Raw genomic sequence first — 18361 nt, forward strand, 5'->3', positions numbered from 1 at the left:
CATCTATAATGAATCTGGGGGACCCACTTCCTTCTCTTTGAGGGTTCATTTTTGAAAGGGTCTGGCCCGACAGCTTTTGTCCCAACTGGTTGTCGTCCCTTTGATATTCTATGAGGAGGCAAAGTGATTTTGTTTAGAGCCCTGGGGTGTGTGTGTGCATATGGCTGTGAATGCGGCGTGTAGGCGTGTGCACATACATGGTTGTGCATGTGTGTATATGAGCTTGCGCATGTGTACACAAGTGTGTGCATGTACTAGTGTGTGCTCGCACGTGTGTGTACAAGGGCACGTGTGTGTCCATGGCTCATAGGTGGCACCTGGTTCTCGGTGGGGTCCTCCCGTTTTATGTGTGTCTCTGGTCCATCCTGGTCTGAAGTCACAGGCAGCTATTTGTATGTGGGTATGTGGGTTCAAGAAATCCATTTGTCTCTGAAAAGCTTCAGTAAACATCGTCTTTCTAAACTGAACCCTGTTTTGTATGTGTCAGGGTCACTCTCCATTTAAAGTGGGGCTATGGGAAATTCTTGGTAATGAATTTGAGTTTGGATTTTTATATGTTGGGTTTCTCTATAAAGGGGCCAAGTGTGCCCCTGGAGAGTCTTCCTGGGAACTCTCCTTCTCTACAGAAGGCCGGTTGTCTAATGCTTGGGGGCTTCCACAGTGTCCCTTGGGGTGGGTGGCCAAGTGGTCAGAGCAAAGGCTTAGAGCCAGAATAGGATTTGCCTCTTATCAGCCACATGACTTTGGGAACTTAACCTCTCTGAACCTCAGTTTCTTCATCTGTAAAATGGGGATAATAATACCTCCCTCAAAACTTTGTTGTGATATGTATAGCTGAGTCACTTTGTTATACAGCAGAAACTAACACACCATTGTAAAGCAGTTATACTCCAATACAGATGTTAAAAAAAAAAACTTTGTTGCGAGGTCTTTGTGCACATTTAGCGCTTAATACTAAATGTGCACTAATACAGTAGGTGCTCAGTAAATGACAGTGGCTTCATAAAGAGAGCAGTAACGATCGCTACTTCTTGTCAGCCAGTACAGGAGCCAAGGCTGCTGCCAGCGGCACGGTCTTGTGTCTACCGTGTTCCCGCAGTGGAAGGCTGCAGGGTTCCTTAGAGGGAGGCAATGGATAAGAATACTTTTGACGTTTCTCCAGGTCTTTGGAAATTACCCACATTTCTTGATTGCAAAGGTTGCCTGCAATTGCCAACACATCTTTCTAAGTGAGTTTTCTAAAATGCAGGTGCTTACTTAGAAAATGAGATGTGTTTAAGAGGAAACATGTAGACGCATCTTAGGGGTCATCTCATATGCTCTAAGATATGCCCGCCAATGAGGAAGTCATGGCACGATTAATCTGCAGACAGTGGACAAGCCAAACCACTAGCTGTTTGGAGGGGGAAGCCCCATGGGAAACTTTCTCAGGAATGTGGCCCCTTATTCTCTTTGGGTCAGGCCAGTGCAAAAGTGAGCACAGTTCCCTAAATTCAGAGGGTGAGAGAAGCTCCTGGGGAGTGGGGGATGGTGATGATGTGCCTGTGGGTAACAGAGGGTCGGCGGTGGTCCCTTCCGGATGGGAAACTTGCACTCTGGGCCGTCATGTTCTAAGGGCACAGGAAATAGCCTTAATTGGGTGCCCCTTAAAGACAGTAGAGTAGTAACCTCACCTCCATCCTCCCTGCTCCCCTCTCTCGAAGAGGACATGAAAAGGGCCCTGGTGCAGAGGGGATTCTAGCTGGTACGGGAGAGGGGCAAAGAGAGTCAAGCAGCAGGGGTTTCTTAAAAAAATAAATAAATGTACAAAACTGCGTTTAGAGGAAATAAATTGAAGTTGGGGGAGTGGAAGGGAAAGGATGAGGGCTATGGGATTATTATAATAGGGTGAACATATCTAGAGGGAGAAATAGTGAAGGAGTAAAGGAAAGAAGAAGCAGGCTGAGGCCGAGAGAGAGAGCAGAGGAGAGAGAGCTAGGAGGTAAGGGGGCCTGGGGAAGCAAGACACGCACACACACAAGTGTGCACACACATACGTGCACACACATGCACACACACATGTACACCCAGGCACACACGTGCACACTTCCACACACACACACATACACACACACCCCAGATGGCACCTCTCGCAGCGTGGGAGGAGCCTCACCGCACACTCTCAGACCTTTCAGTTGGCTGGCTTGCAGGCAGCTCCTCGGTTACACCCAATTTTCCTGATACCCAAATTGCCAAATTCACACCACCCTTTATCCTCTGATGGACTGTTTCATCCTAAAAGTGGCTCCTGGGCCAAATTCACAGAGCTGTTAATGGACAGGAGAATGCCCCTAGTGACAAGGACAGAATCATTCCCCTGGCATGTGTGTCCCCTTGGAAAACTGCCTATCTTGGGCTCTGGGCCTTGGCCACCACTACAAGGACTGTCCTCCTTCCATGAGCAGAAAGGAGACTCCAAGACCATCCTCTGGCGGTACTTGGAGAAGCATGGCTTTAAGGCTGTGAGATAGGATAACAGACAGTGGGGAGCCCGCCCGAGCCTCTCTGACGGGGACCCTGGGTGTGATGGGGGCAAAGTTTGGGAGCCCCCTTCCACACTCGGTGGGCACGGGCGTCTTGAACATCTCCAGCTTCATCTCCATAAGAAACAGTGAAGCTTCCAACTAGAATGTCATCTTAGCACTCCTGGCCTTTTACTTTGACAAAAGTGTCAGCATTCTGAGCTTCCAGGCACCAGAAAACACGGGTCAGGGCACAGAGCTGACTCTGCCTGGACTTTTCTTCATTTTGTAGGCTTTCATTACCAAACCCTCATCTCTCCCCTTAGAAGTCCTGTTAGGGCTGGTGGTATAAAGAGGTCTGGAAGAGGAGGTGAGCTGTAGGTGGGACTCTTCTAGGATGTTCTGGTATCCAGAGAGTCAGAGGTCTTAGATGGAAGAACAAGCTGGTCCTTGATTTGGAAAGCTGCCCTTTAGAAGGAGTTGACTGGTTCTTTATGGTGCACTCAGAGGAAGGTTCAGGTACCTTGCTTGTTTTCTGGACTTGACTTTTACTGACATATTGCTGATTTATATGTGGGACTGGGGGGAAGTGTATAAAACCTTGGACACAGCAAGTGGAGAAGAAATACTTCCCCACTGGATAGTGGGGACTCAGCGGCTCATTCAATGACCTCGGTTCCTTGAGCATCAGAGCCACCAGCCTCCCGCCCCTGTCCACCTGCCGGCCCTCTAGAGCACACAGTCACTACCAATGGGAGGACTAGCTTTGCAGCCTTCAAATGCCCGGTGCCTCAAGCCAACTGAAAAAGTCATAAGAGATAGGTTTAACAAGTGTTAATCGAATTAACAAAGAACACCGGAACACTTTAGACATAAATTAGAAAGGTTAGTATGTCAACTGAGAGGTGCAATGATCAATTATTTCAGTGGCCTAAATTCTTGGATGCCACAGTAACGAAGGTGGGCTTCCCAGCCTGCCTGAACAGGCTGGCCCATTTCTGGAAGTAGAACTGTTTATTCCAGGGGTTTCTAGACTTGGGCTCCCCATGGACAGTCTGGGAGGGGTCGCTCTGCCTCTTCCTTCTTGTTCATAGGATATATGGGACAGATTGATTGCTTTTGACCAGCTGCCAGAAAGGAAAATTTAGGAATATGGAAGCGTTCAATAAATCGATCTTAAATGGAAGAGACTTGCACTGATGCCAGATATAAACGTACAGATTCTGGCATGTTCTAGCCATAAACACGGCTATCGTGTTCAAAGATCAGCGGAAGGCCTGGGTTCTGGAAGCCACCTGCTCTGTCTCTAACAGTCCTGGGAACTCAGAACATGTTATCATAGTTCAGGGCCTCGTTTCTCCATCGGTTCGTCCCACTCCTCTTTCACCTCTAAGATCCTTGGGTATTATTCCCACTAGAAGATGCTCTTGGGCTTCTAGGGGACGTGCATCCCACTGAGAACCCCTGTGATGAGGCAGCCAATGAGACGTCCTAGAAGGGAACCCAAAAGTCATCCCTCGGTCAGATGCAGTGGGATGATCTCTCCTGGGCACAAAGGTGCCACGTGTCATGTGCCATCAGGTGGCTGTGGGTGCTGTGGACGGACACTCAGCAACTGCGTCTTGGTGAACACGGCAGAAACCAAAGGGGCAGCTGGGGGCCTCGAAAGGCACGATTTGTTTCATAGTCCTGCCGATTCGTCCCAAGAGAAATAATGGCTGGGATAGCTTTTTAAAGGGTTGGCTGTGTACAACAGCTGTCTGCTTGTTCTTGGAACTGGGATTTATTTTCTCTCTCACCAGTGGCCTGGGATGCCTGGTAAAACTAAGTGTCAGAAGACTAGGACACAGCAACGACGGATATAAAAATACCATTCAGGGGCCCATTATCAGGGCAAGCTAGAGAGAGCCGGGCACGTGGCTCCTGTTACTGGATGGCGATGCTAATCTGACGGCTGCCCTGGGATTCAGCCTCCCCTTTCCACGCGGAAAAATACATGCTGCAATTTCAAGATTAGGTCCCGGGCTCCCTGTAATGCTATGGATGGAGCCCCTCACTATAAAGCCTTTTAATTTAGGATGCTATATCAGGAAAGACTGTATTTCCATGTTGGGTCAGGAATCCCCAGTTGGTCATTTCACCTCACCATGATGACATTAGTAACCACAGCCAAAGTGCGAGGACTCAGACTCACCCGGTTTCCTTTGTCCCCGGGTGGTCCGTGTAAACCCTGCAGTAAATCAGAGAAACGAAGACAGGTTAATGAGAAGGCACAGGATGGCCGTACCGTCCTTCCTTCCAGGCTCATAAAGCTCTTTACCGGTGCCTAATTCATCGGAGACGGGCTTAATTATCCCCATTTTACAGAAGGGGGACAAAGGAGAAGACTGCTCAAGGAACTTGACCTAGAGACAGATAACGAGTTATGGGTAAAGTCAAACACAGTTCTGGTTTTCTCTCTCGGCACCAATGCCCTGGCCTGCGGCCGAGTTCTTCTAGATGGTCCGTGCTGAGGACACGGTCTGGGCGCAGAGACCTCTCCTGGAAGGGCAGGGATTTGCATGGCTCTCCCACCAGCCGCTTGCTAGAAAAATGACTCCAAAGCTCCCGAGCCCCTCTTTTCAAGGTGCCGGCTGCTCCCCTTGTCTTTAGCTGGGGAGTGGGCACGAGGCAAAGACTGGCCGGAGGTGCCTACTTAGCCAAAGCACAGCCGAGCATGGAACCCACGAACAAGTGTATGGCCTTCAAGCGGGTGGGAAACCAAAGTCCTGGCTCTCGTAGGCAGCCGACTTCTATAAGCCAGCAAGGAGACATCGGCTGCAGATGGAAAGCCAGTCCCGTGGGAAGCTGCCCGTCTCAGGAGATGTCTCCTTGCCCGATGGTGATCTGGACCTGGTTCGGTCCCTCCTCGAGGGTACGGGCCGTGGCACATTCACCTGTGAGACCCCCGCTGCCTTGAGCACAGAGCCCTGCAGCGGAAGGTGCTCATCTGTGTTTGCTACAGCCAGTTAGACGGTGCACACGGCTGAGGACGTGGTTCCCTAACAGGGGCCGTGTGCGCCAGGGTTCGCCTCTAGCGGTGCCCGGCGGGGAAGTTCTAGCGCGTGGGCTAGTGGCTGTCGGTTGCTTCCACCGCCACAGAACTGGGCACTGTCGCTTGGCCCTAGATTTTCTGCCCCAGGCTCTGGGTGTTCTGTTTTGGCAGTGCTTCTGGGGGGGACCAGGGCAGGTGGAGAGCAGCCTCTGAGCCCATGAGACTTACAGGAAGCCCAGCTGCTCCCGTTGGTCCTGTCATCCCAGGGTCGCCTTTGCTGCCCTGAAACCGGAGAAAGAACACATAAGCCTTCTCTGACATGGTAACAACCTCCCGTCAGCCATTTTCTGTTTTCATACAAAACTTGGGAAACCTTTCCAGTCTCTTCAAAGAGACACCCCCCGCCCCCAAACAAGGAAGCGAGGGCTGGGCGGAGGGCGGGGTGAAGGTGGGGTGACTGCTGAGGACTCTGCCCCGAGGAGGGGGCCTGGAAGCCTCTCTCACCCTCCCTCCACGAAGCCTGGCCCCCCAACGCGCTTAGGAAGGACTGGACAGTGGGGGTACAAGTTGGCCAGAGGCAGAAGCAGTGGGGAGAACAGGAGCAGGAAACGGGCACGGACAAGGGAGACGGGGGCGAACGGGGAGAGGAAGAGAGCTCTGATTTCTCTTCGAAGCTGTGTCACCCCTCCGAGCAGCCACCCTGGTTCCCCCAGTGGCTGGTGATCTCAGGGAAGCCCACGCCTCTCTCCAGAAGCTCCCCACCCTCTCCTCCCTCCCCTCTGCCAGCTGTGGGACCCGAGAGCGTAGCGATAGAGCCCCCGGCGGCAGACGGCAAGAGGGAGAGCTGCTCCCGCGGGCAGAGAGCCCAGCAGACGGCCACTCAGAGGTCCAGCACCCAAGCCGGGCCCCCAGCGACCCCAGGCCCCGCGGTGTGGAAACCGGGCCAGGCTGGGAGGAGCCGCCGCGCGGAACTCTCCTGCCTCCGCCCGCCACCCTGGCTGCGGGAGACGTGACCCCTGGTAGCCGGCCTGAGGCACAGGTCTCCTGGCTTCTCGATGTCTCCCAGGTTTTCTAACACCACCTGGCACTCTGTTTCATGCCGTATCCCTATATCACTGCAGAATTGAGGCGTGTCCGGTGACAGCAGGGCCTGGGGCCTTGTGTGGCCCCTGGGACTGATGCCAGGTGACCGGAAGCTGAGTGAAGGAAGCTCTCCAAGTCTCTGTCCACTTGTAGCTACAAAATGAGCACCTCAGGCCTGCCTGCCACCCCATGGGCTGGGAGGGTCATCCAGAGAAGACATGGATGAGGTGCTTGCCGGGTCGAGGAGGAACGGATGGGGGCCGAGATGGCTGGCTGACGCGGTGGCCCTGTGGGCTGCAGGGGCTGAGGACCCGAGGCTGAGAGGGGCAGCAGGGCCCCCTGTCCTGGTGGTCCAGGCTCCCGGCTCGCTGAGCACTCACCCTCTCTCCCTTTGGTCCCGCTGGGCCTGGAACTCCAATTGGTCCTGGAGTACCCTGGGGAGGTGAAAGAGCACAGAGGTGAGGGTCCTGACGCCGAGGGGAGCCCCGGGAGCCCCGCACGACACCTGGAGATGAGCAAGGTCCAGAGGCCCAGTTTTCAGGGTTGGCGAGGCCCGGCTTGTTCAGGGCGGTCATTGGACTGGGCCGCGTTCCTGTTTGGGTTTGGGGGCCTCGGGGAGAGAGCGCCTCCCCGCTGCCTCAGAGCCAGATTTGAGGAAGGTACCCCTTTGGTTTCACAACCAAGCTTGCCAAGGCTGAAAACGGCAGAACAGTTGCTTAGTTTGCTCCCAGAAGCGCTCGGGAGGGAGTCGACGCCATCCCGGGGGTGGGGAGGCCGGGGGCTGGCACCCCTTGGCTGACGCAGCTCCACATGCAGCGGGAGGGTCTTCATGCCACAGAGACCGATGCAGACGCACACACAGAGCCAGGCGTGGGAGGGTCATTCCGCCACCGCCCACTCCACCCCCACTGTGGGCCCTGGCCCTGGCCTTCAGCCTCTGGCCAGGCCTTCTGTCCCCATCCCAGGCCCTAGGGAACAGGCTGGATTGGAGAGTGGATTAGTATGCTTCGGATGTCTGCTGACACGGGCCTGGCAGGGAGGTGTGTCCTAAGCACTCCTGACTCGGGGCTGCAGCCCCGGGGGGCAGCTGGAGCGTCAGAGCTGTGTTGATTAGAGACACAGCAGGGCTCGCTAAGGCATAATTAAACGTCTTCTCCAGGTTCCTAATTTATGGCCCGACTAGACGGGGTCTATATTTCCAAGCTTCCTATTGCTCTGCCTCGGTGATTATATTTTCTTGCTCAGGACGTGAGGACTGGGCCTGGGCCTGTGGGCGGTTCCCGGTGGTGCTCCGAATGTAGCTGTGATAGGCAGGGCAGGAGCAAGGTGGGGAAAGGCTGATTTACTTTACATGAAAGTAAAATAGAGGATAAGCTGTTCTCGGTGGCTCCTTTGAGGGAAGAAGGAAAGCTGTGGACATCTGTGACAGAGTGTCAGAATAGCACTCTGGAGTCCCTGGCCAGCTTCAAGTCCTGCCTCAAAGGCCTACAACTGTGCTATTGGAAAGTTTCTTGGCTTCTCTAAGGATCAGTTTTCCCACCTGTAAAATGGGAACAATCGCATGAGTGTCTGCTTCCTAGGTTGCGGCCAGGTTAGAATGGATGAATACACGTCACACGTGTGGCGCTGGGCCCGACACCTAGGAAGCGTCCAGTAAATGTCCTGGCAGGGTAGGATCACCCTTCCCATAAACATTTTCCTTTAAGGTTGTGTTACTGATTTTATAAGAAAAAAACCCTTCAGGTCCAAAGGGGACAGAATATATGAACGTGCACTGCTCCCCTCTGTCCAATATGAAGGAAATAACTAGTTGAGAGGAAAGTCATGGTTTCTCGTGATTCCAGCCACAGATAATGCCCCTAGCCCAGACTGGCCACCTGGGAAAGGTGTGCTAGGTGCGAGGAGGATGGAAAGAAAGGGACTGTAGTGGGGGGCAGCTGTGGTGCCACAGGAAGTGAAAGGTGTGGTTGTGACATGCCATCAGAACACTGAGCTGGGACTCGCCCGTGTGCTCCTAAGTGCTACACCTGCCCTCACCCATCAGTGCGGTCCCCACCCACATACACACCAGACTGGTGGCTGCACAGGACCAGAAAGCCCTTGTGGGCAGACAGGAGATGGACAGAGCTCACAGCATGAAGACAACACAGCATGACGGGCACATACAGACACTGTTGTGTTTGGTGGGGATGAGTCACGGCCCAAACCCCTAGGGCTGGGGTCCCAGGCTGAAGTCAGCACTCCTTTAGGAACAGAGTCTTTGCTGCTGGAGCAGCCTCCCACCCCACAGCCAGTGTTCTGGAAATTCAGATTTGAGGACCCTGGGTGCATTCCACAGACAGGGAAATTTAGATGGAGGCCAGCTGTCTTTGGTCAAGAGGCGTGAATAAGCACTTGTGAACTGAGCACAGATGGTACTTCCTGGTGTTGGTGGTGGGATAAGGCACGCCTCACTGAAGAAGTGAGGCCACAGCAGGACAGACGAAAGGGATTACAGGCCAGGGCTGGGGTGGGGGTGGGTGGGTTGAGGGGTAATGGAGAAGTGACACTCACCGGTGGCCCAGGCCTGCCGTCCAAACCTGAAGCTCCCTGGACAAAGGGAACAGTTTGACCAAAAGAAGGGGAAGGGAGGAATGGGAGGGAGAAAAAGGGACCAGGGAGGGAAGAGGTGAGTGAAGCAGTGACTCTGGACAGACATAAATGCTGGTAATTAAATAAAATGGGAGAAATAAGCTTGGGAGGACAGGTAATGTATTCACATGAAAACCAACAAAAAACATGGAGACACCGAGTGCAGTGTGGCCAACTGCTGAGCAAGCTGGGTGGAGACCAGTGCAGGTGGCCGTTACGATCCTCTGTGCCCCCTGCTCCCCTCTCTCCTTTCATCCTCTCTCAGAAACCTCTCTTCCAAGGGATTGAAGTGTTCCAGGGGAAGAGATATAGAAAGTAAATTCATGGAGAGGTGTCTGGAACCAGAGCTAGTGCATCCTTCCCAGGACCAGTCTTACTTGGGGAAGACACGCCTACATGGCAGGTGGGGCCCAGGTGAGGGTGGTCTTCCCAGTCTTTTTTGCATACTGTTGAGGCGAGGCCACACTGGGGGACCCCAGAAGGCTCAGCATTGAATTACAGCATCCAGCTTTGAAATCTGGGCAGAAGCTGGCCTACTTCAACTTCAGCTAGGTGGGAGGAGTTGGGGCCTTGAATGACAATACTAATGATGCCTGACATTTCTCTGGCATTTTACAGTTTGCAAAGCTTAACACAAATTCAGTCCGTTCATATTATCCCAGACAAGGCCTCTTTTATAGAAAAAGCCTTTAGGGGCAGCTGACTGGGACAGAGGTCTAAGGCCATGTATCCCTTGGAATGAACTGTCTGGCAGGTGGGATGCTATTAAGACCCACTCACTGTGCAGCATCCAGTGATATATACAGTGGGAATTAGAGTTCTTGTTCCAATGCTGGGCTATGATGCTGCCCCTACAACCCACCTAGGAGAACAGGGGTACAATTATCTGATGATATCAATAAGACAAAGCAGGGAGAGAGCAACTGGGACATTCTAGGCCAATAAGGACTGAGTTCTTGAAATCTGCTTCCAACTGAGCCTCAGAAACGAGCCTAGGCCTCAGGATTTTAAAGGTGGGGGAATACCCCCAGGTAAGGGAGGGCAGGGAGCTGCTTCCTCCTGGGGCAAGGGTGTTGGGTAGCAGGACCCTACAGGGCCTCGCTTCTCAGTCTTAGGACCACATAATTCTGGGACCAATCTTGCTTATGGCCTAGAGAGTTGTGGTTCTCAGACCCAGCTACAATGTCAGAATCTCCTGGGGTGATGTTAAATAATACAGATGCCTGGGCCCTACCCCAGCCCAATTCAAACAGAATATAGCATACTTGGAAAGCTCCAGGGGATTCCAACGTGCAGCCAGCACTGAGAACCACTTCTGTAGGGCAAATAAGAGGAACGCAGTAGGATGTACCTGGAAACACAGGCTGCTGCTCTATGAAGTAAAACACTGAGGGGAAGCCTAAAAACAGAACTTTAGCTAAACATCCATATACTCTGTCTATGCAGCGTTAATACTGAGTTATCTTGAGAGGCCTGGCGCACAGGGCATGAACTGGAGTTTTGGGGGCCATACGTGGGCCACTGACATATTTTCTATGGGTTGCAGTATTGCAGATAATTTTGGTTTAATATTAGAAAATGAGGAGATATCCCATCAAATGCCAGATGTGTAGCTTCCTTAGGAAAATTAGAATACGCAGAAATACTGGACCCTCATTCCCCCAAAGCAACAGTCCGCTGAACTGAGTAGGGCTGTTACCACAGTCCCCACCACTCCTTATTGTCCGTCTGACGTCCACATTAGTTGCCCTTTATGAACACTGCTTGCTCTGTTGTTTTCTTAAGCTAGCCAAAGCACTTCTCTGTACCCGTGTCTCTATCAAAAGTTGAAAAATCAAAGATAGACTGGGTACTTTTTCTTTCGTCTGGCGCTTTCTTTGTTTATATTACCTGTATGGTCTTCATTTCAACCCCTGACTGAATTCCCCAATGTTCACTAGGGTTATTGGAGCCATGAAGGTGAACAAGGAGAGGTTTGTGGTTGAGTGGGGGTGGGCAGGAAGGTGCTTTAACAGTAAAGAGTACTTAGTCATTTTGGACACAGCTTAAGACATGGGAAAGTGTCTGCTAAAGTCATCAGTTTACTGTAGTCTGTCAAGCGAATCAGCTCCTTAAATATTCCCACATTTGATGCACTAATGAGGTGTAATCATACCTTTTGTTCTTTCTCTTTGGTTGCTGGGATTACATTAACCAGACCTTCAAACCCTGCCAAGCTGGGGCATCTGGGCTTCCCATCATTCCTCTGCTTTTTACAGCTTCCTGGGGGTGGGAACTGGCCTTGTGCCCAGCGCAGAGGAAGCCTCAGTGGCTGGAAAGAGGCCTTTGCAAGGCTGTGGCCTCAGTGAAGGAGCAGCCTCTGGTGTAGCCAGGCCATCGACTTCATATGTGACCTCAAGTGACTCAATTTTTTCTCTGGACCCACCAATAAAATGATTATAGGGAATCCTAAAGTCCCTTCCAGATCTTGAAAAACAAACAAGAGAAAAGTGCCAGCCTCACTGGGGTGTGAGGGAGGATGGAGCCCAGGGCTCCGGGATGGGTGGTGGGATGCGCTCACCTGGAGACAGGTGAGGCAGTGATGAGACCATCAGTCACTGGAGCTTGGGGCAAAGGAATTCGGACGCCTTCTGAGCAGCCCCCGCCCTGACCTGGGGCCTTTAGCTGAGATCAGAGATCTCAGGGAACCAAGATGTGAGTGGCCTTAGCCTGCTGGGACCAGAGGATCTGACTTTTTGCAAGCTTTTCTGCTGTGGCCAGTGCTTAAGAGCAGAGAGCAGGGGCTCTCTTGGGGTCTGCCTGGGAAAGTAGGAGAGACATGAATACTCTACTGTCCCAGTGCTCCCAAGTCCTCTAAGCTTGGCCCCGATAAGGGCAGATTTTTATTGCCTCAGACAAGCACAAGTAGGGCCTAAGGCTGTTCTCGGGCCCCTTCTGGCTCCCAGCTGGGTCCTCCTTGGGGTGGGGGGCTTTGTCGTATTCAGATTCACATTCCTCCAGAACCTAGGCCAGGGCCAGCCCAGAGGAGGCCCTCGGTAAGAGAGTTAGAGCCTACGGTCTTGTCCAGGTGGGAAAGCAGAACCCCACGGAGCTCTGGAATGCTCAGAACTTTAGAACCTCGAGTTTTCCAGTGGCCTTCTCCCAGGCCCCTGCCCAGCACCTCCTCAGGACCGCCCGGCCAGGCCCCTCACACCAGTTTGCCGGGTCCGCGATACTTACGGGTAATCCCAGAGGACCTCGGTCTCCTTTTTCTCCCTGGATGCCCTTCTCTCCTTTTGCTCCATCTAGCCCTGCTTCCCCCTGAAGGAAAGGGAGATGGGCGAGATCACAGAAGGGCATGGCCCAGACGACTCATTCTTGCATTCTGGGGTCCTGCAGATGGGGATGGGTGGTGGGGAGGGATGGTAGATAGAGGAGGGAGGAGGTAGAGGTGGCTGACCCAGGGGTGGCAGGCCGGGGACTCCAAGAATTGCTGAATTCTTAGCCTGGCTCTGCCTCAGTTACAGTCAGTTACTACAGAGTATCTCTGTGGTAACTTTGAGGTCCCCAAAGGGAAAGGGGATGGCAGGAGTAGAGACAAACCCATAGGTCAGTTCCAGGTCAGGCTTTGGCATAGATGACCATTTGCACAGCAGAAAAACTGGGACCCTGCAGATACTGGATGGCGAATGCCTGAAATGCCACCGCTGGAGCTCTGAGGCTCCCACACTAACCAGGAGAGGAAAGTGCCTAGCAGTCCCCTGGAGAGCGCCAGTGTAGGAGACAAGGGCTGTTGTCATGCCAGCAGCCTCCAGCCCTTCTTATCCATTTGAAACGCTGGGGGTGGGAGCTGGGAGAGTCCCAGGCCAGAGTCCAGTGGGCTTGGTCCTGGGAAGGGGTCCCTTGCTATGCCACCCTCTGTCTGCCACCTATACTTCAGGGTGAGTGAAGGGTCTGGGGCAGGTTACATGGAAAAAGGATTTCATCACTGGCTAAGAATCTAACCTGTCACTCTGTAGGGTTGACTGATGGATGGGAAAATTCTGAATCCAAAGCCTGCCCAGTGTCAATGATGGATGTTAACAGGACCATAGGACTTTATTCTGTCCCAATGGTACCCCACTGGCTGAAGCGTCACATGATTTCGTTTAGGGAAGGGGTCAGCTGGGTCCCCTGTCTCTGAAGCATTTTCTCTCTTTTCTGCCTTCACTGACACAGAGCCTTCCCCCACCCCCTTCACCCAGCACCTGTCACGTGATCTCTTCTTACCTTTGGTCCAGGAATGCCTTGGAGCCCCTGCATTTGGAATCAAAACAAAGCATCTCTGGTTAAGTCGACTTCCTTGTCCACAGGCTGGACCACAAAAAAGCAAGGGCCCTCTACAAAAAAGTACAGAGCCTGGCCTGGGGCCCCTTCCCAGGAGAGGTAGAAGGGAATGCTAAGGGGGGTCCACCTTAGGACTTCCTGGGGTGGGGTCTGAGCCATGCTTCCCCAGCCAGGGACTGAGAATCTCTCTGTGGCCCTCACAGCTGACTCATGAGAGAAGATTCAGAGTCTCATGAAGGCAAAATTCAGAGGGAACACAGCAAAAATTAAATAATATGTGCAAAGTGCTTAGAGTAGCATCTGGCGCATAGTAAGTTTCAATATACCTTGGCCGCTGTCATTATTACTACTACTACTACCACTACTACTCGTACCAATGACAGTGGGTGGCCCATCACCACGGGGACTCTGAACCCGGCAGAGGCAAGGACCAGCATCTGTTGGTTTAGGATGCTTGCAGACCCTCGAGGCCCAATGCATAGGGGTCCCTTTACAGGTGCCTTATCATCTGTAACCATGGAAAGGCCAATCCAGTGGGGCTGGTTTTAAATGGGTCACTTTCTATTTTAATGCTGGCCTTCTTGATGGCTGGTTAGCAGGAATAAAAGAGGGAGAGGAGCAGATGTCTGATGGCAAAGGGCAGAACCGAGTGACAGAATGACTCCTACTCCTGCAAGGAGGGACCAGACCTCGGGGCTGCCATGCCAGTCAACTGTTTCTGGGAAACCGGGCTCTGCCCAGGCTCCTTGGTGTCACAGAGACGATGCCTGTTTAAGGTGGGAGGGAAGAGAAGCAGGGAGGGGCTTGTGGATGTGAAAATCCCACCGTGGAAGGAGGTGATAGTGACCTAAGGTTGAGGTTAAGCCCAGTGACTGCCATGGGGAGGGGATGTTAGGGGCCTAATCACAGTGGACTGAAACATAGACAAGCCCTCCAAACTTACCGGAGGTCCGGGAGGTCCCTCTGGCCCTGGTGGCCCAGGAACCTAGAAGCCAAAGGGAGACAGTTAGCCCACCCCCTGTTATACTCTAAGGGCTCCTGCCTTCTGCCATAGCCTGGGGTCCGGCTAGGGACTGCAAGGCCGAAGGACAGAACTACCAGCACACAGTCTCCCAAACAAAGGCCGAGAACAGGTCAGAAACTCATAGCACCTCATTAGCCTGCGCAGTGTTTCGAAAGAACAAACAAACATGGCCATGAAATATGCTCAAAATGCCTATTCTTCTGGATGTTTTTGAAAAACCAGAAAATCTGGCCGCCTCAGGCTCTTGTTTGTGCATGGCAACAGTTGCCTGGAGCTCAATGAGAGCTTTCCCTTCCGGCTGGGGCTTGAGTTCCTTGGTTTACCTCAGCCCTCACCACTCCCTATTATTATTATTATTATTATTTTAATATTTTTTATTTTTTTTTCAGTACGCGGGCCTCTCACTGTTGTGGCCTCTCCCGTTGCAGAGCACAGGCTCCGGACGCGCAGGCTCAGCGGCCGTGGCTCACGGGCCCAGCTGCTCCGCGGCATGTGGGATCTTCCCGGACCAGGGCACGAACCCGTATCCCCTGCATCGGCAGGCGGACTCTCAATCACTGCGCCACCCGGTAAGCCCTCCCTATTATTTTTAACCCAGACTTCTTGCATTCATTTGTTGCATGCCTGGTCCCGGTTGGCATTTGGGTTTGAGACCTTTAGCTTAAAGGAAGAGAGACTGGTTGTCTGGAATGGGGGGAGACTGAGATGCTTCCGAAGAATATTCCTCAAGCTCCCCAGGTTTGTAACAGACAGGATGGGGACTGTGGGTCTCCGTTTCTCTTGAGGGCAGGTTAAAGTCAAAGAGATTCGGACTGGACAGAGAACACGAAGGAACCCAGGGCGGTCTTCCTCTCTACAGAGGATGCTGTGCAGGGTAGATTCTGTCTCTGGTGAAGATGGACATCCATTTCTCCACAGTCAGCCACCCAAGAGGCAGGAAGGAGACCCGCCTGCTCTTTTCTGAGCCGGTCCCCCCATTTCAGCTTCTGAACTCTCCTTGGGCACCTCACCTTCCCAGGGACAGAATCCCCTGGAGTGTGGCCAGCATGGGGACCCTCTGCCAGGTGACTATAAAGGGAGCCTCTGCACTGGGCAGACAGGGAATCCCTGCTGTCGCTTGGACAGGTGGACTTTTTAACTCCATAAATACTATTGTCTCCTTGCAGGGAACTCAATCTTTGGAAACTCTACCTTCTTAAAAAAAAAAAGTTTACTGCTTTTTTTCTTATTATAAACAAGTAATTCATATATCTTGATTGGGGTAGAGGTTATATAAATCTACGCATGTATTAAAATTCATAGAACTGTCAAAAAGTCAAATTTACCATATTATCATTTTACTATATGATAATTTAAAAATAAAAAAATTTAAAGGAATACAAATTTATTAACATATTAGTAAATTAAAGAGAACTGAAAGAAGATCTCTGAGTAATGCTAATATTTTGCTTTATTTCCTTCTACTACTCTTTCGATGCATAAAATGTATTTGAGTGTATGTCTATACTTACGAGGGTATCATATATATGTAAAATTTGGTTCTCTTCTCTTTTTCACTTAACACAAAACCCACTTTTCCGTGTTTTGTATGTTCCCCACAAGCCTCGTTTCAATGTTGATGTGTTACTCATTGACTGGAATAAAAATGAGTTCCTACCTAGCCAGGGCTTGGAGCAGGGCTTGGCGTGAGGAAAGCTCTCCAGCACGGGGACTATTATTACCATTAGTATTTTGTGGTAAGTTATTTAATCATTTCCTTCTTGTTAGAAATGCAGCCTGTTCCCAATTTTTAGTTTAAATACATCTGGAAGGAACATTTTTGCATATTATGCTTTTCCTGAGTTTCAGAGCATTTCTTTAGGAGCCTATCCAAATAAATAACATACATGTTATATAATCAGGTCTGTGTTACTAAATGCAGATGGGGTTTGGTGACACTGAAGGGTGACCGAGGGTTTGGTGGTCTCTCTCTGTGGTAGTGTCTGGGTGGCCCAGGCCCTTCCACCAAATAGCCTCTCCCTCACGTATCCTCGATCTCTGTTGCTCTCCTGGTCTTACCCTAAGCCTGATTCCCTCCCCTGTTATGAGAAGCTGGCTTCCATCCTGACTACCTCTCACTCCACTGTTCCCTTAACCACCACACTTCTCAAAAGAATAATGCCTCTCTGGAAACCCTACCTCTGGAGCTTCTAGGCAAACTCCTACAGAGTCTTCAAGACCCTGCTCCAATGACCCATCTTCTGGGGTGCTCATCCGACTCCCTGAGCTGCTGCCATTCTAGTGCCCACAACTGGGGACTGTTTGCTGCACAGGGATGGTCTTGTTTTCCTGTCTCCAGGCTCTAGCACTGGAATGGAACATGGCAGGTGCTGTGTGAATACCGCTGAGGGACTTGATGAATGGGAAGACCGCGGACAAGACCTGTGGGTCCTTGCTGCCCCTGAGGTGCTCAGGAAATGTTCAGCTTCCTGCACTCTTCCTGTGCCAGGCAGTTGTGAGTTTCTTTCTAGAGCACGGAAGTGATGTGCACACTGGAGAGACTGTGGTGTGACAAGGTCCCTGTCAAATAATCCCTGTGACACAAGCTGCAGAGCAGGCACAACCTACCTCCACTCCTGGGTCACCCTTCTCCCCGGGTTCTCCTTTCTCTCCCTGTGGGCACAAAACAACATGGCGTGGGTGCCAGCACTCAGGGGATCCTGGGAAAGACACCCTCAAATCTGTGACAAACCTGACCAGTACTAGACTAGGCCTAGATATCAGCAAGGACCACCTGGGAGGCTGCAGAGGTAGCTGGCCTGAAGGACGAAGGCCAGGGCAGGGGACTTGTGATCACTGACTTCCTGAATCTGAGGATCTAGCAAGAACCTCAGAGAGGCTGATATTCTGTATGGATCCTGCAGGGCAGAGGCCCTAGGATGGACCTGGGACTTGTTTCTAACCAGCCGAATAGGGCCTATTGGCAAAGATGATGGGATGTCGCTCTTGTGATTACGTTACAAGCTTATGTTACAAATTATACATGATATACAAATGATAGGTTAAGACTGTGTTACAAGTACGTCACACACACACACACACACACACACACACACACACCCCACCCCCCCACCCCCCCCCCATCTTGCTAGGATGCACTGAGAGACGCCTGCTGGCCTTGGTCTTGAAGAAGCAGGCTGCTATAATATGATCTGCCTACTATGGGGAAGGCCGAGTGGCCGGGAACTGTAGGTGGCCTCTAGGAGCTGAGGGACTCATGGCTACTATAGAAGGAACTGAAAATTATTCCAGTAGCAGCGAGCTTGGAAGAGGACCCCAGCTCTAGATGGGGCTGCAGCTGGATGACATCCTGACTGGGCAGAGGCCTCAGCCGCAACGGGCCTGGACCCCTGACCCGTGGAAGTGGTGCCATAATACGAGTGTGTTGTTTTAAGCCACTGAACTTGTGGTGACGTGTTACGCAGCTACGGAAAGCGAATACGGCTCTAGAAGCGGAGCCAGGGCCGTGGGGGTGGGGGGCGGTTGATGAGGGTGCCTCACACCACATCAGAAGCATTCCCTCCAGCTTGGAGGGGACATGGCAGGAGGCTACCAGCTGCCTGCCTGTCCCAGCTGAGCGGGGCAGCCACAGTCAGTGGCCTTCGAGGTATCCTGCACTGGGTCAGAGGTGGGACTGGTTGACCTCTGAGGTTCTTTCCACTTCTAAGAGGAGAATTCCGAGTCCAAGGTTCTAGCACCTTGGAACTATGCTGGCCCCTGGAGATGGAGGCCACCACGCTGTGA

General features: G+C 52.1%; 2 protein-coding genes across 2 annotated transcripts in view; one reads left to right on the forward strand and one right to left on the reverse strand.

The window, feature by feature from the left end:
- The window catches only part of AIFM2 (AIF family member 2), a 126055-nt gene extending 109755 nt beyond the window's left edge, over nt 1–16300 (forward strand). The window contains exons 10-11 of the transcript XR_012326695.1: nt 14968–15147; nt 16181–16300. The gene's annotated coding sequence lies outside the window, so the exon portion shown is untranslated. The remainder of the gene's footprint in view (nt 1–14967; nt 15148–16180) is intronic.
- Nucleotides 1–18361, reverse strand: part of LOC101317944 (protein FAM241B) — a 286912-nt gene that overhangs the window by 6168 nt on the left and 262383 nt on the right. Inside the window, exons 31-38 of the mRNA XM_073793708.1 lie at nt 17186–17230; nt 14498–14539; nt 13498–13524; nt 12469–12549; nt 9172–9207; nt 6999–7052; nt 5764–5817; nt 4696–4731 (exon numbers count right to left, since the gene is read on the reverse strand). Coding sequence (XP_073649809.1) covers nt 4696–4731; nt 5764–5817; nt 6999–7052; nt 9172–9207; nt 12469–12549; nt 13498–13524; nt 14498–14539; nt 17186–17230 — 375 coding nt within the window. The remainder of the gene's footprint in view (nt 1–4695; nt 4732–5763; nt 5818–6998; nt 7053–9171; nt 9208–12468; nt 12550–13497; nt 13525–14497; nt 14540–17185; nt 17231–18361) is intronic.

Source organism: Tursiops truncatus, chromosome 16, assembly GCF_011762595.2.
Source record: "Tursiops truncatus isolate mTurTru1 chromosome 16, mTurTru1.mat.Y, whole genome shotgun sequence".
In the NCBI taxonomy this organism is placed as follows: Eukaryota; Metazoa; Chordata; class Mammalia; order Artiodactyla; family Delphinidae; genus Tursiops; species Tursiops truncatus.